The sequence below is a fragment of the Pundamilia nyererei genome, unplaced genomic scaffold (genome assembly GCF_000239375.1).
Source record: "Pundamilia nyererei isolate P.nyererei 1_Seehausen unplaced genomic scaffold, PunNye1.0 scaffold00219, whole genome shotgun sequence".
NCBI classification, from domain to species: domain Eukaryota; kingdom Metazoa; phylum Chordata; class Actinopteri; order Cichliformes; family Cichlidae; genus Pundamilia; species Pundamilia nyererei.
Genome location: NW_005187620.1, coordinates 22,098 through 44,167, shown reverse-complemented (window position 1 = coordinate 44,167; position 22,070 = coordinate 22,098). Strand labels below are relative to the sequence as shown.

Sequence of the window (22,070 nt, the reverse complement as noted above, 5' to 3'; positions counted from 1 at the left end):
TAAGTAATAGAAAATGAAAATGTGAGCAGGGCAGGAGACCTCCAATGTTTTCATTGTCCTGAGGATGTGTCAAACTCCAACATCTCACCCATTTTGTAGAAATTAAAGAAATGGGATGGAACATGTTAAACGACTCACTGTTGGATGAATTTTGTAACATTCAGACAGTTCATGCTGCCCATTTTTACTTTCTATGCTTAACTAGCAGACACTGACTTGTACTTGAAGTGTTGTCAGGTTCCTCATTTAAAAAGGTAGCAAATCTGTTTGAGCTGACTCTGAATTTAGTTTGGCGATAAAATGAGAATTTACAGCATTTTTTAAACTCACTATGATCAGGAAAGACCAAGGAAGCATATTTATGCTTTATTTATGCATATTTATGTTTATAAACTTGGATTTTCCCCAAAAAAGTACAACCAAACACATGAGAGGTAGAAGGCACTGAATTTAGTTCATCCTTTACAAAATCGCAAATCAAATTAATTCCCTTCCTACTGACTTTGACCCCTTCCACGATCAAGTGACAAAAGGAGAGCATGTGATCTGATGGACTCGCATGTAAAAGCTCACTGGTGAGAACTTGACAGAGTACTGCTGACCAATCACGATCCATTTTAATTCCATATGAGAAAATCACTCAGTGATACCTTTCCAGTCTCTGACTTTTGGGGAAATCTAAACCAAAGAGCTTTCATACAGTGTTAATTCAAGAAACACTGCATCATTTTAAAACAATTAGAGATGAAACAAGTTAAACTGTCACAAAAAGATTTCGAACATTTGTAAACAGTGTAAAATGTTTATTTTATTTTGACAGATTTTATTTGGGACAAAAATCAGAAGCAGGATATGCACATGTGAAAGACTAAATACATTTAACTCTGTAGTGCAGTCGTCTTTTTAAAGAGTTGAAACTAAAATCAGTGCATCTACAAAGGCTGTGACAGATTGCAGACTAAAGACAAAAAACAAACAAAAAAAAACTACATTGAAAGTGAAATTTTGTCAATAAATTTGGCCATTTTGATGTCCCGTTTTGACAGCCCTCCACAATCATGTGTAGACAGTGTAATTTGGACCTGTGAAGACATATACACGTTAGTGTCAATCACAAGGCAATGACAACATGATCAAAATATTTTCCTAAAAACAACTTTTAAGAGTTTAATAGTTGCAAAAAAAAAAAAAAAAATCCAATAAAATTACATTCTTTGTCATTTCAGAAAACCTTCCATTCTTTTAAGTTGTGGTATAGCTCAAAGTTTTGCATTATTAGGACTGTGGTCACTTTGACAGGTAGGTGCCGGCGCCTATCTGCATCACCAGGCTTTGCCTTTATTCATTCGAGTGACTAAACAGGAGCTCTCGCAACTGTTTGTTTTGGTGGCGCCTTTTGGATCAATTTCAAGTCATCAGTTATGGGACAAATAATATGGCTTGCTCTGTGGTTAACTGAACCAATATACAGTTTTGTCAAATTAAATACCATGGTTTTACCTGTAAAAATATACTAATCTAATTAGAATCACCCCGTTTTCCAAATATGGGCGCGTCTGGCTCCAGTTGTATAAGCTATTAGGCTCAAGTCAAAATGCTGGTCACAGTCTAAAGGGGGGAATGTTAGAGTAATTATGTCCACCTTTGATTTCCAGTCTGTATTCAAGAGTGCAAGGTACAAATCAGATAGCATATGTGTGGCCATCTAGACACAGCTTTCAGTGCATTATGTGTCGCATCCAGTGTTGTGCAACCTTGGAAAAAATATTAAAACTATCACCTAGTTCTGTGACAGCTCTTGCACATTCTGGTGGAAATATAATGTGACCTTCCTGTGTATTGGTAGGTGTAACTACAGCGTGCAGTGCTCCCAGCTGTGCTGTGGTTTGCCACATGCAGCCAGTGAATACAGGTTTTGGTTTTTGGTCTCTGTGTGACATTTCTGTGATGACAAACTCAAGCAAACTGCCCACAGGCGCTGAGACTTCCTGCTGCTGTCAAACAATACTCTCCTAAAAACCACTCTCTAATCATACTTTACAAAATGTGAAACTTTGTACATATCGTGATACACATTATAGTTTTATTTGACATAAACTGTGATAACTACTCCATTCCTGCAGCAGTTTGACCCCCCCGGCTTCCAAAAACATTTTTTGTAAATACCCTTAAAACTGACAACCACCAAAACAGAACAGAAGGTTTAGAGTGAATTTTAGAGAATATTAGCAGCAGCTCAGCATACAGCTTCTGTTTTGTCGAGGCTGTACCTCAGTCGGTGTGGGATTTATGTGTAAGTGTCTGGTGGAAAGTGCTGTGGGGGCCCAGAGACCTGTTGCACCATTGTACAGAGACTTTAATAAAGAGTGGATTAGGAGCAGCATTCCTCCCAGAGCGGCCCGGTCCGCCACACAGTAACTCAGTGGCTACAGCCTAATGCTGAGAGATTTTCAGGGACTGGGTTTGTCATATCAACCACTACTTTATTTGTGAGGCAGGGAAAGTGAGAGAGCCTGTGTGAGTGCTGGGGTTGTGAAGGAAGGCAGACATATTTGCAGAGCTTTTCACAAAAAACCCCCCAAAAAAGCCCAAAAAAAACTATGGGAGTAAAGTGTGAACCTGATTTTGGCTTTTTCTCTTCCTTTTTCTTTTTGCATAAGGAGTGTGTGAAAGCCTGGCTATGGGCCAGTGATAACCGTTTGACATAAATAAATAAATAAATAAATAAATAAATAAATAAATAATTCAGGCTTTATACAAGATCAGTTGCAGTGTGTCTAATTTGTTATTAACAAACCACAAAACTGTAAATATGGCAACAAATCAAACAAACCACTATTGATTTTGCAAGATGCGCTTACTCTAATTGACAGTAAATAAACGCAGCACTGTAAATGAATCTCCAGTCCCTGTTACCTTATTATAAACATTGAACCATTCTGGGTGATGGTTCATCTTCTCTGCCTGCAGAGCCACCCGTGACATGAAGCCAAACGCCTGTTAGGGGGAAAATAAGATGATGGCTGAATTTATTGCGAGCATGCTTCAAAATGCATGTTTTTAAGCACAAAGTGATTAATACACTGCATTAAATTTGATCCACTTTTTTATAAATACATAAATAAATGGAAAAAATACAAAAAGATGATCAAATGTTCAGATGTACAAATTCTGCTAAAAGCAAAGTCATCAGAATAACAAACAGAAAAGGACTCCTGCATTTTTAATGGTCAAAATCTAAATTAAAATAAATAAATGTTAACAGTATACACATAATTAGTGAAAACAAATCATTCTGTAAGTAATCTTGCAAAATTGTAACACTTCAACAGAACTATTGATTGGAAAATATAGCGGGCCTGTTTAAAGGGCTCTGTCATCAAATTTGAAATAAGTTAAATGTGAAGTTTCATAAATAATAAACAAAGTAAGTAAAGTTTATTTATATAGCACATTCACTGACATAAAGGTCACAAAATGTGGTACAACAATTAAAACACAATGTTAATAGAGAACCATGTTAGGACAGAATAAAAAAGTTTAATACTATATAAATAAAATAATGTCAATCCAAAGCTTAATAAAGTGCAATACTGCCATCTGAGGCGGGGAGAAGTACAAGACGGATTTCTGAATATAGAAGGTCCTCTTGGATGCATGTGTTCAATTTCCACAACCACAAAAGGACTTTAGAGCATGCATGCACACACCGAGAAACATACACACTCTTCATAAGTTTGGCATGTGACTCGCTCCAATCACAGGCCATCCAGGGAGTGATTACGGTTATTCTAATTATCTACAAAGAGGAGAGTGAAATCCCTCGTCATGCTCTCTGTGAGGAGAGGAAAAAAAAGAAGAAAAAAGAATCAGGTAGACCTATTTCAGAGCAATTTCCCACTGCAATCTCAATTAAGCCCCTAAATGCTTCCTCTCTGCCTAATTAAATCAACTGAAATGCCATTGTTTACATGCTATGGCTGTGGCCCCATCCACCACCTGACATGACGAAACAGAATTAGCCTCAAAGAGGAAATTGCGTTTAGCCTTTTTAGTGTGTTGTAACCAATTTCTGAGACAGCCTGCTCAATTCACGTGTAGTGCTATGCATGTAACACGATCAGGAGCTTGATCAAATTGGTTATCAAGGAAACCGTCTCCCGATCAATTTAAGTAATTGACATATTCCTGCAACTTGACCTCACTGGCACCAATTTAGAGAGCCGGGCGGTCTGCTTTTTCTCAGTTTTCATTGGCTTTAATGGAGATTGCTAAGCAGCCTGTCATGTCAGGTGTTGTCCAAACATGTCTTCTCCCTCTAAGGGCTGACTTCAGGTTAATATACCACTGAGGAACATTAAGTGACAGGTAAAAGGATTCTGTGTTAACACTTTTGGTTCCTGCACAATGTCCCAGTTCAAAACACTGTGCTTTTTCAGAAACTCCCTTTCTAATCTGTCCCTTGTTATAGAACAAAAAAGTCATCTCGTGGTATTTTAAGATACTTCCGACTGATTAAACATGGTCTATGAATGTTTATAACTCATTCTTCAGGCTAACATTTTTTTTCCTTCTTTTTTGACACCATCATTGGTATTAGGGTTTCCACTACACAAGATGTTGGCTGAGACCATGCAAAGTGCCAAATACTGCAGTTCCTCTGGTGCCCACTAGAGGCTTGCTCCAAAAGTGAATTGATCCCCATACAATCCAATGTTAAAGTGCCCAATTTTACAGCAGAATTTAAGAGTAGACATTCACAGCCTAGTATAGAAAGTGTTTAGGCCTCTATAGACAGTTTCTCTAACTCATCTATCTGGAAACTAGATTTGGGGGTGTGGCCACTTTAACACAGACAACTGCTGTCACACCTCACCTTTGGTCTGCTCCACTGCATTTGTGTTGTAGGGACCTCATAAAGCAGTTTTAATGCATTTATTTGACAAAAAATGGTTTCTACTTGAGTTTTGCTAAATGAAGTTCTGGTATTTTGCTATTTAGCTACTTCACAATAATTGGCAGATTTCAATTTGTTCCTTACAAAAATACAACTTAAGAATGGTAACCAAATTTGCTAGTGTTAGCTGACACTCTCATTCAAGAGTGGTAATGTGTGGCATTAGAAAACTGATGGAAACACAGTGTATAGTAACAATATCTACATTACAGTGGCTACGTAAATCCTATATGGTAGGAACTAGCTTATACTGTACACAAGTGGGTTTTTTAGCTTGAGTACCTTTTTGTTTCAAAGAGAGAAAGATGACAGAAATTCAGTCTACACAGCTCTTAAAACTGTGCTCATGAATGTTTGTGTCCATTAGCATAGCACTTTGCTATGCATACATTCAATAGCAAGGCTGCAAGAACACACTGATGTACACTCTAAAAACTCAACAATGCTGTCTTAGTTGGCGAAAAAGCTAGCTTCAACAGAAACACTAAAATAATTCAATACACACACACACACACACACACACACACACACACACCTGAGAAGCAGAATCAATGACTGGCATGGGCAATGAACTTTTTTAACACTCAATTTCACTCCAATAAAAAGAAGTTTTGTTGTCTAAAATGACTTCTGTCTTCTCTGCAGTAGGTGCTAAGCTAAAAGCCCAACAACAGCACAAACATGAACAACAACAGGCCAAATGACAGTACACAGCTACAAACATATACACATGGATCTGTAAAGCTTTTTGGAGCACCTATAGGCTACCAGCCCAGTACCATGCTGGTACTGTAAAGAGACAAGCATGTATGTATAGCATCCTACGCTTCAGCTCATCTTTCTTCCTCTTCTCCCTGTGCACTGCCACAACTTGTCCATAAAACTATAATGTCCTCTAGTGCCTTCAGGCAGCTTTTCACTAAAACTACACAACACCGCAGTGTCCAACAGGACACTACTCAGAACAGAGTTCACCGAGAAGAGAAAAAATAAAACAACGAGTTCTTTGTGTGACTTCCGTCTTCTCTATAGCAGGGGCTAAGCTAAAGGATCAACAGCAGGACAAACACAAACACGAGTAGCTTACATTTCCAGCTGTTCCACATATCTTTGACACCGTCCCCATTTGGCGGCAGACAGCTACGACATGTAGGTGTGCGTTTACTGATCATGCTCGCCGCCTGCGCTTCATCAATCCTATGCTAAAGTTATTGCTAACCACAAATATTAGCAGTCTTATTTTCACTGAAGACTTACATAAAATACATAGAAACGATCAATTTATTTGCAAATGTGTAAAAATGTGACAAGCTAACAAAAATTAAAAGCATGACAAATGGTTTCACTGGTGAACATGCAATTAAGCAACTTCTTAAAAAGAAAGGTTTGTCATGTTAGCATTGTTTCCAACAGCCTAAAATGATTATAAACAATAGGAATGAATCCCTCTGCAAGTATTTATTTTTTCTTGTTTAGTAAATTCAAGGATTTTAATCATCAAATGTAAATGCAGATTTCATAACTTTAATCCTGCAACAGCTAAACAGTATCATGACGTTTGCCAATGATCAAGAACAATGTTGTATTCATATTTGTATTTTGAATTATCTAACCATCCATCCATTTTGTTTACCCCTAATTCATTCAACTAAAAACTGCACTAAACCGGACTAGTTTATATTGATAACGCAAGCTTGAAAAGTGCTGTATAACATGGAAGCTGAACTGCTTTTATCATAAGTATTGTCACACTTTCCAAGACATTTCCTGTCCCCATTCAGCTGTCAGTGATGTGCAAATGAACCACAGAGCATTTGGAGGGAATGGGAAACATAAGATGACCGTTAAGTATCATGAAGCCTGATAAAAGAAACAAAAATGGAGAGAAACAAGAAAAAAAATTAAATAAAAGCAGTAATCTCTCGCTACAAATGAATTGGAGTTGAATGTCAAAATAACCTGAAATAGTGAATCCAGAAAATAAATCCTGCCCTACATCAGCCTTTTCTCAACAGACAGTGCTCCCTTGGGGGCAGTAAACAGAGCATGAGGAAACAATACAGGCAAAGTGACAGTGCTGTGCCTGTCCGTCATCTGTAGGTCATCTCAACACCCTCCACTTGGGCCAAACAGAAATTAAAACCAATCCTCAACTCCCAGATGAGGTCTCGTGTCAGCAGAGGTCAAGGGCTTGGCCTCTCAAAGTGCTTTGTTTATCCCATTTGTATTGTACGGGCCACACTTCTCGAGCCAACAGGTCAGCCAGCTAGTCGGCTATCCATCCTCTCAGCCAGCCAGCCAGCAGTTCTCTCCAACTGGCCCAACAAGCTGTAGCTGTCAGAGTCACATAATTTGACGTGACATTATGCAGGCCCCCATCTCAAATAATCAGAAACACCCGACAACAGACCGCCACTATGCCCCTCTCCCCTCCACACACACACACACACACACACTCTTTTGAGGAGCCATTTTGGTGCTATTACAGCATGATTGTCATACAACACTGGATGAGACAATTTGACGTCGGAGCGGAGTGGTGTTCTCCCTCTCATTGCGGCTCTGGGCTGGAATACAGGACTCAGTTTCAAACACATGTGTCTGTTATTTACAGATCGGCTTTCCACCACCCCGCGGTCCAAGGGCTTAGAAACGCCTGCACTGCTTTGCCAGGACTAAGTGCATGCAGATTGTGCCCACCCTTACTAGCCTCTGACAGACACACACTTTCACACTGGTGCATGCACAAATGTACACACACAAGCCTCCTCGGCATATGCGCGAGTATTCGCCGACACGCACGCACAGGAAGACGAGCCGCTCTCCTCCATTACACACCGCCGTGACTACCCGATGATTACTCCGCTAGCCCCATCATCACCCGCGTCAGCGTTAGCCCCCTGGAAAACCTTCGCTCCTCTGCAAGCGAAGAAAGCTGTGATTTCGATGGCGGTGGTTGTGGTGGTGATGATAATGATGATGACCACACCTCATTTCTCTTCTTTCCCCAAACAGCTCTTCACGAGCTTCCAGCTGGCCAGACGTGGGCTGCCCGCTGAGTTGACATGTAACTTAAAGCAAAATATCAAGTAATTATGAAGCAAAGCTGCCAGCTGTGAAGTTCTTTCATGTAGTCAGAGAGAGAGAGAGAGAGCTCTGCTGGGCAAGTGTAACATCAGCGGTATTAATCTTCTCAAATTAAGATTCTTAAAGTTGAGAAAAGCAGAGCAGGGTTTCAGTTTGACTCTCTGCCAGTGTTGACGCTCATTTAGTGACTAATATCATGTGTTACAACTCTTCACACACAACTCAGCTCCTTTTTGTAACGAGTGTCACGTAACGCTCAGGTATGGTGTTAAGGCCAACTTATGCAAACCCCTCATTAACTGCGGGGGTTAGTAGCGAGGGCTCAAAAAGGCATTGGGCTTGTCAACAGACGGCAGACGTCAGGGCCATCTTACTTTACCCAAGGTCTGATAGCCAGATTATCTAACCACCTCCGCTTGGGTGCCACACCTTGTGGCTTCCCTCCAGCTATTCTCACAGGATGGGATGAACGCAGGATGCCTCTGGTTCCCAGGGAAAGTTTCACTTTGGAGATTGAAGGTGGGAACTGAACACCGCTGAGCCAATTAATTGGCTTCTTGCTCGTCTGAGGACAAGTGTAGGAGTTGTATATGCAAATCTGTGTGCATACCTCTAAACATTTGAACAAATTATAACATTTTCTTGTTAGCTTTCCTTTTTTCTCCCCATCCGGTGGAATGTAAAACACTGCCTAAACTCTTTGAAGGGTGGCAAATCCCTGAATCATCGCGTCCAAACAATAGTCAAGAAATGTGGGATACTCCCGAGTCCACTTAAAGGTGGCTAAAATAATAGATCACCAAAGTCATGTATCAAGGAAAAGTGCCAACCATTCACTAGTTCCAGCTTCTTGGATGTAACGACTGAAGTGGAAACTGATTATCTTTTGGTATCTGGAAGGTCTAGAAGGTCGACTGGCAGGTCAGTGATTTGATTCGCTGTCCAACCGATCCGCCAGTTTAAATGTCCTTGGGCAAGACACCAAAGCGTCATAACTGCCCACAATATATTATCTGTAACAGGAAGACGCTGAGGTTATAAAAACATTGAGGGCTGTATGAATGGGTGTGGCTTGCAGTGTAAAGTGGTCAGTAAGACTCAAAGTGCTACATAAATACAGCACACATGACAAAAGGAATTAACGTTCATTTCAAAAAGAAATAAATTCACTGATTGATATTGACTGACTGGGAAATTGACAAATCAACCCAACAGACCGTCCAATCTGATTGCTCAACTATTTGCCTGGGAGAAGAGGCCCTGCTTGTTTGGTATGGAGCATGAGCAAATGAATTCATCAGTCTAACCTGTATGCGAAAACATGTGCGTGTGTGTGTGAAGCTGGAGGAGGATGGCTTTGGGAGTTTGGTTTACCCAGGGGCTCAGTTTTAGTTGTAGGACAACTTATTCAACACAAGTAGACCAAGTCCCATAACGAGAGGCAGAGGCTTGAAGGAGATTTGGAGGAGAGGGAGCCTCTGACTGAATATAAAAAAGGGATGGGGGAGGGGGGGGATCAGCCTCCAAGAGCAGAGCAGGAGCAGAGGCAGCTGTCTGAACACAGCATTGCACTCTTCAGTAAAAATCAGAGTCGCTACCTCAGACTCGAAATTGGAAGTTAAGTCCAGAAGTTTTTTCCCAGAGCTTGTGATGTAGTTATTGTTTGCGGCAACCTTGGGAGGTTGTTTGTGTATGGCAGACACTTAAAAAAAATTTCACACAAATAAAACTAAAATGTTCTGAATTTATTTTATTTATTTTTTTTATTTGAAGTGACTATTTTTCAAAATAACAATAAATTAATTGAAGCTTGAAGTAGTTTCCGAGGAAAAGAGTTACAAGAGTAGGAGGGGAGTCTTTTCAGCCTTTCAAAATTATTTTAAAAATAATGTATGGGATGAAATCCAGGTAATTACTGATGCATTTGAGTAAAATTATACTTTTACATTTACAGTTCCACTAATGTTATGTGTTCAAGATAGGATTACTTTTTCATTTCTAGGCTGAAGTGAAATGTGAAAAAATAAGCGTACTATCAGCAACCGATGGACGCAGGAGTGGATGCAGTGTTTATACTTTAAGCTAGCCAGTGAAATATGTTTGTATTATATCCCAATATGGGGGGAGGGGGGGGGTCTATAAGAACGAGATAGCAGTGAGTGAATAATGTAAATATGTAATCCCTTTAAAATAGTTAAACATACAGCAATTAAATAAATTTTACTACTAACTTTTACTATTAACTAAAACTGTCAGAATCCATATATATTTTAATACAGCACATGATAGGAAATACTTTTAAATGCTTTATCTTAATGTGTATATTTGCTATATGTTATCGTTTCATATAATAATATCATCGTAGGTCTTTGAATTGAAATGTTTTAATAATACTATTGTTGTGACTTAATTATTTATTCAATTACAAGAAAAACTAATTAATGGTTTTACTTTTTCTTTCATTTGGTTTTTATTTTTTTATTTATTATGTATTTTTATTATTTAGTTCAAATGTACAGCACTTTGTGTCGGCTGTGGTTGTTTTAAAGTGCTTTATAAATAAAGATGATGATGATGATTTGGATTTGGTGCCATATAAATAAAACAAATCGACCCGAATCATCAATGATTGCACAATTACAAACAAACATGTTGCACAATTAAAATGAACATTCAAGGCAATGTTTTGTGTGGAAAACAGAAATGAACCAGATGCGTAAACATTGAGCAATTTTTTACTATTTTACTGTTTCTATTTAACTGTTGTAATTTTATTATGCTCGTCTGAAACAGGTCTCTCTTGTAAATGAGACATTCGATCTCTGATGGGATTACCTGTTTAAATAAATGAAAAATAAATACTTTTATTTTTAAAATAATTTATGAATGAAAACTTCAAAACGATTGAAAATTGTCCAAAAATAACATTAATTGCCAACAATACTATCACTGATAAATTTAATAACCTCTTCACTGGTGCTCATACCCATTTGCTTTTTAATCCCTCTAATAAAAACAGTGGAGCATGCTATGGATGCAGATATTTAACCATTAAAAATTTCCCTCCTTAGGTTAAGACTGCCCTTGTTTACTTTACAAGAAAGACTGAAGATAATAACCGGCCATTTTTCCTCTCTATCCTAAATGTAGCTTTTGAGTGATTTTTTTTTTTCCAGGGCTGCTTGACTGAATATTTGTGGGAGAAGGAGGAATGCCATCGATGTCAACCTCAGCTAACACAACACAACAGTTGAGCATGCACAGCTCACCCTCTCTTATACAAGCTGCACCCGAAAGCTACCCGTTTCACTTGTGTCGCATGAAAGTTTCCACTTCATCCACCGAAATGTATAGCAGATGGTAATCTGTAAACATACATAACATAAAGCTTGATGTGTAAACAATATCAGCGACCACAACTTAGAACATGTTTAATTCCAGCCCAGATTTACAGTATTAAACACACACACACACACACACACACACACACACACACACACACACACACACACACACACACACACACACACACACACACGTCTATATGTGATTGCAATAACTCCCACTGACCAAAGCGACTCCAGAAAGAGGATTTCACCTCTCAAAGCACATTAAACAGACTGGACTTGACAGGAAAAATAACTCACAGTTACTCCTCCGACTAATGCCACAAACATCACACTGTATACCCACACGCCGCAGCTAAACTCCTGAGCCATTTATAAAGGCATCATAACACTTTCCACTTGCTGTAATCAAAGAAAAATAAACTCAAAGAAGCAATCCCAGCTGCCATGTTTCCTTTAAATTCATTTGCAGCTCTTGAGCATCTCATGAATTCGCTCAACTTGCTGTACTCACTTCAATGCATGAGTACGGCTCTACCGCCCCCTAGAGATCAGGAGAGGAAGTGTTTCGATACACAGGAAGGGGATTTGTTATTCTCATTATAAACTCTTGGGGATCTGATTTCCTCAAGCCCATCACTTGGAGATAAGTGGCGAATGGAAATCAGCCAGCATGTCGCTCCTCATCTCCATTCCCCTTCGGTAAAAGCCCTTTAAGAGCAGCCATGAAAAACGAGCTGGAGAGTTTGTGAAAATGCATCAGAGAGTTTGAGTGGTGTCTGGAGAGAATAAAAGAGGGTGAAAAAGAAGGATAGAGAGACAGACAGACAGAGCGAGCTGCCAGCATGTAAAATTGGAACAACATGAGCTCATTCCCCCAATAACATGGGGCACAGAATGGGAATGAGAGACAGACAAAGACTGAAAGGCAGAGACAGGGGAAAGGAGGGTGGCAACAAGTAAGAATTAAAAAAAAAAAAGAAGAGAAAAAGAAGAAGAGAAAAAGAAGAGAGAAAGCGATGCACAGCAGAAGGAATGATGGGGTTGTTAGTGGTTTGTGAACCAGATGAAACATTTTAACCAATTTGATTGTTTGTGAAAGAAATCATTCTGATCAAAACCCTAATTGCTGCCAACTGGCCTCCTGGCGAGTCTCAGAGTAATGCAGCCTGACGTGTCGGGGTAAGAGGAGAGGCTTTAGAGCCAGGAGGAGTAGATGGGGGAGGTCAGCGCTCACCCTCCGACTTCAAACATGGGGAAGTGTAAAAACAGACTATTTTAGGGACTAAAACAACTAACGATGGGATTAGAGGAAGTCCGCTAAGTGGCCTTGAGATGCTGCAGTTTACTTCGCCCCGCACAGAGTGAGCGAACGGAGCAGCTGCTTACAAGACGTGCCAAAAAACTTTTGAAAAGAATATTTAATGTTTGTTTTACCCCAGGAAGCAAGAGAACTAGTTTCAGCTGCCAGGCAGCTCTCAGGAACTGTGTTACAGTAGACACAGCCACCAATATTATAAATAACTATATAAATATTATAAATAACCTTCTGATAAATTGCCATAATTCATTTTAAATGAAACACTTACTTTCAGTGCAATCCTGAAAATTTAGAGCTAAACTGTACCACCAATGTGCACCTGTCCATTTCATCTAAGTACCTCATACAGTACCTGCATATTTTTCCATCCATCCATTTTCTTCCACTTATCCAATTCAGCGTCTCAGGCTGTCATGCCCACTTATACACCTAGAGTCATTTTAGTTAGAAACACCAGTTGACCTAACCCCATGCATGTCTTTGGACTGTGGGAGGAAGCAGGAATTTCCCAGAGACAACCCATGCAGACAGACATGAGGAGAGAATGCGAAATGCAAACAGTAAGAGACCAAGCTGGATTTGAACCCAGACCTTCTTACTGTGAGGCAACAGTGCTAACCGCCATCCTGTTATTGCACATGGTTCACATGATCAGGTTCACTTGTCTGTATGGAATACTAGGTGTATTTGTTTCTTTATGCATTATATTGTTATGCATTGTATTTGGTGTAACTTCAGATGCCCTCGTGGTTGGGTATCTTAATGATACTTTTATCTGGATAAATAAAGGATCACACCGCCGCCCGGCATATTCGCCCTACTCAAATATTACCATACTTTACTGTTGACTCTGATTAGCATCCCAAAGTATCCTTGCACTGTGTCCTTGTGTCTTTAGAAGCACTTAAAATTTAAACACTTCGTGATAAATATTCAAAGGATGGATGCTGGTTTTTATGGATAGTGGCACAAATTATATAAAGAACAGACCTCTGCAACATGTGCAATTAAACTATCCTGGTGTCACTGAACGTCCTGAGCACTGCCTCAAAGTGTCTCTAGACTAAAGTAACAATCTGGCATTCAGGGCTTGTTTGGATTCATGGTCTGTTTCAGTTATTCTTTGAATAATATTCCCCAATGGGAATCATAACAGTTTTTAAGGCAAGGTTTTCTTCAGCTTCCCTTTTTCAGTAAATATTAAACACAGATGCACTGAGAAGTTTGGCAAGTTTGGTGGAATTATAAGAACACGGGCACTGCTTCTATTTAAAATTGTAGTTTTTGTTGAGAAAACGAAAAAGCAGAGTATATGGCGCAAAACCACAATGTAACTGCAGGGAAAAGTGTTTTAATTTAAATACTTTTTTTTTAAAAATATACTTGCTAAGTATGAGGAATCTGATCTCGATGTCTGTTAGTGAGTAGAATGGACTGAGCAGTGTGCTTTGTATTACTGCAAGCTACAAACCAGTTTGTTCATAAATAGATTTGTAAATAATTTTGACTATTACACTGTATATATATTGAGCACTGCAGCAGTAGCAGGAGTAAGAAAACTTTTTTGTTAAACCATTTTTGTCTTGTTTATTGGTTATGAGTTTAAGTTGGAGATTTGTCTTTTGTTTGTTTCTGGCCTTTTCTTCGGTGTGGTTGGTGTGGGTAGCTGCACCTCATGTTACATCCAGGTTACCCCAGGCCGGGGACGTAATATTATTTAAATCACTAACTTTTTCCTGCAACTTCATGTCTTTTCTTGAACCACAAAATGTCTATAATTCAGTCTCACGTAAACCAAGTCAGAGATATTGCATAACAACCAAACAATAGTTCATTGATGACACGATGACACTGACACGAAGAACGCTAATCACAGTATTGTTTTTAAACAATACCAAGCCCTAGATGTTATTATCCTGCACATTTGGTGTCTTAGGTCATTCATAAGTACTTCAGAAAAAATGCTGAAACTTGACACAGTTATAACCTGTGGAGACATGTCTGACTACTGATTTCAATATCATAATTTTATGCTCAGTATGCTACCAGAATCACAGCTGAAATTATGAGTTTCTGATCGACACTTTGGGCATGCATCTGGCAGCGTGCAACAACCCTCCTATAGGTGAACAGATTTTCAAGGCTACAGAAACTGGAAAAATGACTGCTTCATCACAGACTCTACTGGCCACCTGGAATAAAAAAAGACCACTAAGACAGAAATAGATGTGCATGTTTCTTTTTTCCCCCCCTTTATGTCAAATTCAAAGAAACACCATTTACACACCATCCAGCTGTGCAGGCATGGCTGGTGTGGTCTGATATTGTGATCCCAGCACTTATATAAAACTGTTATTTTGAGGCACTTTTCTTTTATTACACCTTTAGTATCTTACATCCTGCGCTTGATTTAATGACAACAGACACTTCAGTTTCAATCACCATATGCAATGGTGCCTAGATGTCGAATTAGCTGCTGATTTTTGCCTGTCGTTCAATCTTTTGCACGCATAACTGCATACTAATCGTGGCAGAGAGGGGCGCCTGCCTCACCTTTGGAAGCAATTACAGTTTCAGGGTTTTGCTCAAGGGAATGTGGACAGAAGAAGACCGTGATAGAATCGCCATCCCTGCAATTTGTGGACTAGTCAGCCACAACTCAACTATACGTGGTAAATCAAGAATAGGACCTATGCATATTTTGAAAAAAGTGCACACATGCATGACAGGGAAAGGGGAGAAGACGTTAGATACACCTAACTGCACCTGATCATGAATGGCTAGCCTTACATAAACATAATCTAAATTAGGTCTAAACTCAAATCAAAGGAAGTGATGAAAAAAATAACAGCAATATAAAAAAAATAAAATTCTAAGTCATAGATCCCTAATTAGATCTAAGACGTCAACAAAGCTAATTACTATATTAACATAAATACACACACCTGATTAAAGGTTTTAAAGTGAAGCTCTTTGAAGATGGCATCACGGTCCTCCACCTCCATCCAGCCTGTGGCCCTGAGCTCGACCAATAGCTGCTCCCGGTCTTCAGGGGAGAGCCAGTGTGAGTCTGATGACTGGACAAAATCATATTACGGTTAAACTCTTTAGCCCTGGAATTATAAAGGACAAATCACGTTTTTTGTAAAAAAAAATTCTTGCACTATAATGAAAAGTGCTGATTCAACCTTTACACACATGCTTAGTCTAGTATTAGGAGTTCTCTGACTGCTATTCACGCTGCGTCCAAAAGGTGGCGGTCTAGACCCAAAAATGAACGTTAACGCCGTCCTTTCCAGGACCACAGGTCAGGCTTACCTGGGTGTAACCTGCATAAGGGACCTAACTTGATTGGTTTAAATAACGGATTTGGACGGGACTACACTCAAGCCCCGCCCTACTCTAAAAGTCTCAACCAAGCCCTAACAAAGCGTACAAAATGCAGGCATTTCACAGGCTAAAATAATAAATAAATGTGATGGTTAACTTTTAATATACAGTTAATCTCAACTTCGCAGTAATATGAATACCAACCTCGCCCCGCTCACATTTCTATTGCACATGAGCCAAATCCCAACGTAAAAAGCAAAGGGATCAAATTAACTGAGAAATCTAAAAAACTACTAACGCCGAATTAAAGAACAGCATCAGAGCAATTCATAAAACTGTTACACATTTTAATCGTTTGCGCCTTAACGTAAATGGACGCCTTAAAGTTTGTATTTACATTTTTCCTGGTAGAGTTCAGCGTACGGTTTCTCACGTGATAGAACGACGCGAGCTGGATACTTTGGAGGCTACACGTCGTAACGGTGCTTGGCTTGTCACGTGGGAGTGCACCCACACACTTAGCTGTGTTCAAAAACAGACTTTCCTCACGTGGAGTTTGTTTCTTCTGTTATTTAATGCTAATGCTAAAGCCTGTCACTGCATTACTCACCATTTTAGATGAGTTGTTGCTGCAGAACGGAGGCGCCCTCAAGCTGCTCGGCAGGTGTAGAAGGCTGCCTGTCCTCAGGCTAAACATTAACCTAAACATTATCAGTAAACTGTCAGCTGTCCTCTCTCCCTACCAATGCCCCCTCTGCTCTTCCTCTACTGCCCTCTCATACTTTGCCATAGCTGTTTAACGTAGTGCCTGATTAAAATCACGCATTTTTCCAATGGAGTCTGGTTTTCTATTGAGAAGCAGTGGTATGATACTGCAAATATAGCCGAGAGCCATGGATTTGTGAATGCTTTTTAAGGACAAGTAAATTATGTGATTTTTTGCTTTCCACTGCTAATTATCTAACATGACAAAAGTCACTTTTCGCTCGTCTTCATGTGTTTTTCAAACTGGATTTCGATGCAATTTCTGTTGTGTGCTTATATAAATAAAAAATAACCCAAAAGAGTTGCTATAGCCAGATATTTTATGTTTGAGGTGTTTTTTCACTTAAATAAAATTACTTACTGAACACGTTTCATTAGGTTAAATATATAAATATAGAATGTCTTAATACACCCTATAGGTATCAGTCTGCTAAAGTAACAACTATGATGACAAATTTCTCTTCAATTAATTAACACTACTACTGAACATCTGACATATGCCATGATTGAAACGTCATTTTCACCACTGTATAAGCTAACGGAATATTCTTTGATCCTTTGGAAGGACTCTGCCAGTGACCTCTGACCTGTGCCAGGGGGTCTGCGCCTCTGTCCTCTTTTTTTTCCTTTTCTTTTCTTTTGCTGCCACAACAGAGAATTTCCTTCCTACACACATCACTGTTTGCAATGTTTTCATTTACAGCTGTAAAATATCTCCACAGGATGTTCCTCTCTTTCACTCACTGCAGCCTACATGTTTGTTCAGTGCAGCTGAATCAGGGGACTGCAAGACAACAAAACACAGTAGAGCCAGGAGGAGGAAGAGGAGCAAAGTGTGCCTGCATGAGAGGAGCAGTGTTTGTACAGACATGTCAACTATTTTGTTTTTTTGTACTTTGGACTTACTTGGGTTCGGCTGAACATCAACTAAAAGGCACAAAAAAAAATGACAGCACAGTTTGTCTTCTCGCACACAGCCTCAAATTGTTACTTTTAATGCAAATCTTTATTCTAAACCGCAAGAGCTCAAATGTTTTTATTTCACTCAAACACTTAAAACATGAGCACATTAGCCATTTTAATAAACTAAACTGTTTAGCGAACAATTCTTTACATCATTCTTGACGAACAGTCTGAGGTTTCAGTCTTGATGCTCGTGCTCTTGTCCGGGTATGAGCCAGCGTATGCTGTCAGTCCGCAGGATGGCGTACAGAGTGAAGCTTGTGATGAAGAGGATGGAGAAGACCAGCAGCCAGTCGATGCTCCTCACGGGAACGCTAGGGAGGGGACCGAGGCGGTCTACGTCTGTCACATTTCTATCAGGGCCGGCTTCAAAACCTGGAACACACAGATTTGGATCACACATGGGTGCAAGTTTCATTTGAGTGGTCGTTCAGATTCATTTTACATGACTCAAAATGTTTTTCCAACCACCCAATTCTGACCCTTTTGAGCCCAAACCAGTAAGCTCTATATAATGTAACACATAACCTGCATTTGTACCTGTCTGGTTAACAAGAAAAGATGTGAGCGTATCCAGCGTTCTGTCAGTGTGGTTGAAACGAGCCATCGGTTTTGCCCCTTGGAACAGCAGGATGTTGGGCACTGCCACAGTCCCAAACCTGGTGGAGAGGCTGGTGGAAGATGGAGACATGCATTACAAGAAAATAACACGCAAGACTTTATTCTACATTTGTATTTTTATAATTTTCAACACAAAAGAACTTTTATCAACTACTCTAATTATCCAATTAACTGTTTGCTAATAAACATGAGCTATATTCTGCTTCTATATAGATGCTAAGGGGTGGTGAGCCACAGAGGACAACAGCTTTAAAAAGTATTCTAAGAGGGGTTTTCACAGTGAGATTACACAGTTAAAACCAGAACAAAGGTGATCATTTACCTGCTGTGCTGTGAGGCATCCAGTGCCAAGAAATGCATGCTGGGAAAAACCCGGGGAAGGGCGTTGAAGTGAGGTGCCAGGTTGGCTGAGAACTGGCACCAGGCGGTGAAGAACAGCACCACAGAGCACTCTGTGCTGTTAGCATTGAGGAACTCCATTAGATCCTGAAAGAAAAGAAGGGATGGGTTTAGTGTTTTTTATCCAGGAGAGAAACAGGAAATTCTCCTGCATGGAATTTTATAAGAGGGATACAAAAAGAACCTGAATTCTGGTAAATTCACTCAAAAATGAAAGGTGTAAAGGCAACAAACAACAATGCTCACGATACAAACAGTGAGTCACGCTATGATGAAATAAAACAAAACTGATTTACAAAAAGGTTTATACACACAAAAAATATACAAATAGATGCATTAGAAAAGTTGATAAATGAATCTTGTATATGGTAACTGGTGTAAATGTTTGGGAAATTGGTGGCACACTTTTTACACACTTTACACAGAGTGTAAACATGTGCCTCAGAGGATGAAGTGAGTACCTGTGAGGCATTGAGGACCTGCACAGTAAAGTTCTCCATTCCTGTGATGTTCCGTCTATCACAGTTGACTTTGTACGTCTTGGCGGTCTCCGTGGTGTTGTGCTCCTCCACCGTTATGACCTCCGCACGCACAATGTCAAGCGTGAGCTGCAGGAAAACATTCAAGGAAAAGTTCGTTTCAGCAAAACTGCATTTATAACTATACATATTTGGGCTAATCTTCAGTGAGACTTTATCAAGCACACGTCAAAACATAAAAACTAAGCTGAGGCTGAAATTAAATTAACCTTGTTATTGATTTTTTTATCAATTCATTTTTAAGATAGGAGAAGACTTTGTTGATCCAACAGCGGTTTAAGTCAGTTGGTTTATAACAACCAGTGTTAATATCTTAAAGTAAATTTGTCCAGGAAGACATTTGAGAATCAAAGGATCTCATTGTCTCACTTAATCATCTTAGAAGACAAATCTGGAAATCTTCACAAGTGCAAATTTTATCTTAATAATAAATCAATTACTAATTTGTGATTATCTTTATATTTTGGGTTTCTTTTGGAATTTATACATCAATTTAGATGTCAGTCACTGAGGTGGTAACTGTCAGTCACTGAGGTGGTAACCCTTTAAGGCTGCAGTCTAACAGCAGTCCCTTTTTATGTCTCACAGTTTCATCTTACTAACCTGCTGTGATGATTCAGCATCTTCCTCCTGTGAGCCGCCATTCTCAGCTGGAGCCGGTGAACTACACTGGGCACTGCTGTCATCACAGGGCGGGGAGAAGCCTGACTGAAAGTCTTTCACATTTTTGGGGAAGAGAGACTCGATGTCAGATGGATCGATGGGAGTTTCAGTGCCCATCACAGCATCTGCGATCTCAGCCGTCTTGAACTGCCTCTTCGGCAGAGAGTCCAGGTCTCCGGACTCTACAAACTTTGGGCTGTTCTCCAAGTCAGACAAAGTGTCCTCTGACAAAATGAGCTCCAGTGAGTCATCATACTCTAAGGGACAAAAAAATAAATAAAAAATAAGCTCAGTGCATATAACATATTTGTAATTGTTTTCCATTCCATCTGTCTTTTAATAGTGAATCACTGCAGAAGTTTTTCTTATTTCTTGCTCTAAGGTCACTTCCACTACTGTGAAAAGGATCTGTTCCTTTCCTGATTTCATTGTTTTTTTTTTTGCATATTTATGACACTTGTATGTTTCGGATCACCAAACAAATATCATACAAAGAAACAGTTTTTATATGTTTATTTCATTTATACAGGAAAAGAATGTTATCCAAACCTACCTGGCCTTGCGTGAAAACGTAACTGTCCCTTAAACCTAATAACTGGTTGTGTCACCCTTGTCAGTAAGTACTGCAATCTAGTGTGTGCAGATTTTTTTTTAATTCAGCCAGGGGGTTTTGACTTTGACCAGGCCATTCCAAAACCTTCATGCTGGTTTCTTTGAGCCATTCACTTACTGGTGTGTAACCTTAATGTTTTCATAGACGTCTGGTTAGAATAAACAGCGTCTCTCACATTCTTTCGGTTGACTAAAAAGTGACTAATCTAATATTACACAGAGATAATATCCTGTGTTACTGTTAATTATTATTATTAGTACTGTTAGCATTGAGGCTAGCTGCAGCCGTCAGTCTCTTACCTTGACCAGACGAAAACCTAAAAACATCCGCATGATGCAGCAAAAAAAATAAGATAAACCGTAATTGAAGATGATTTAAAATCCTCCTCATGTTTTTGAAATGTAAAGAGCAAAACACGATTATGAAACGCTGTCACGACATTTTGAGACGTGAAGGTATACTGCTGGACTAATAGGAACGAGCGCTCGTGCCTGTGGCGGAAGAAAATAAACGATGCACATGAAAACGCAACTTCCGGAATGCTTATTTTGCCCCAATTTTTTTTTTTTTTTTTTTATCCATCCCATATATTTTTAGACCATTCATCCGACATTTTAGTGCTGTTAGTAGTAGCTTTTACGGGGAAAACTGGTTTCCAGTTTGGGTACTCAGAGATTAATCAGGGTTTCAGACAGCCTCACTTTACTTCCTGAAGTTTACTGCACAGCCTTATTTGTCTATACTACGTAAGACGTAAGACACAGTATCGAAAGTATGGGGAAACCGAGTTTACTTATAATTTTAAAGACAAGGACAATGATGCTTTCTTCTTTATAAATTTGGTTTTATTTTTGGCAAAATTTCATATACACAAAAGCAAAGTCCTCGGCAGAAAGCCTGAACTTCTTGTATTAAAAATGGAACTTGCACAATATATAAGGACAATCTCTTCATCAAAAAACACTAAGGCTCTCAAGACTGTTAACATCTATAACCGTTTGAAACTGCTAACTCTTGCAAACTTTTGTTTATTTATGTTCCCCTTAATTTATTTTATTTTTTGTACTCACTTTTGTCTCACTGTCCTTGTCACTCTCTCTGTTCCTCATTGTAGTCATCTTTTATGTGATCCCTGTTTTACTTGACTGTATGTCTAAAATGTGATAAATAAAGTTTAAAAAAAAAAGAAAAAAAAAAGAAACCGAGTTTAGGGGAGACCGGGGATAGTTGTAACATTTTTGACATTTCTGTCTGTAAATTGGAGCTCGTTTAAGGTAGTGGATTCAAAATGTAATGCAAGTATTTACATGTCTCGGCTATTAAATAGTGCAGCTATTTTCTCTGCAGCACAATTACCCATTGCATGGTATGGCCTCAAACACAAAGAGTGAAATGTTACAATTAACCCCATAGTCTGGGTTAGTTGTAACATATCCTGGGGTGAAATGTAACACAATGAAATAAG

General features: G+C 39.3%; 2 protein-coding genes across 2 annotated transcripts in view; both read right to left on the bottom strand.

Annotated features, from left to right (window-relative positions):
- Window positions 1-788: 788 nt before the first annotated feature.
- LOC102215313 (pterin-4-alpha-carbinolamine dehydratase 2) lies at window positions 789-16,922 on the bottom strand. Its single transcript, XM_005748299.2, has 4 exons — window positions 16,653-16,922; window positions 15,658-15,789; window positions 2,917-2,997; window positions 789-1,082 (listed from the first exon to the last, which is right to left on the bottom strand). The coding sequence occupies exons 1-4, from the start codon at window positions 16,749-16,751 to the stop codon at window positions 987-989; spliced, it is 408 nt and encodes a 135-aa protein (XP_005748356.1). The 5' UTR covers window positions 16,752-16,922; the 3' UTR covers window positions 789-986.
- An 847-nt stretch (window positions 16,923-17,769) lies between these two features.
- txndc15 (thioredoxin domain containing 15) overlaps window positions 17,770-22,070 on the bottom strand; it is a 7,038-nt gene continuing 2,737 nt past the window's right edge. The window contains exons 6-7 of the mRNA XM_005748298.1: window positions 18,311-18,404; window positions 17,770-18,145 (exon numbers count right to left, since the gene is read on the bottom strand). Of these exons, the coding sequence (XP_005748355.1) occupies window positions 17,949-18,145; window positions 18,311-18,404 (291 nt within the window). The 3' untranslated portion in view covers window positions 17,770-17,948. The remainder of the gene's footprint in view (window positions 18,146-18,310; window positions 18,405-22,070) is intronic.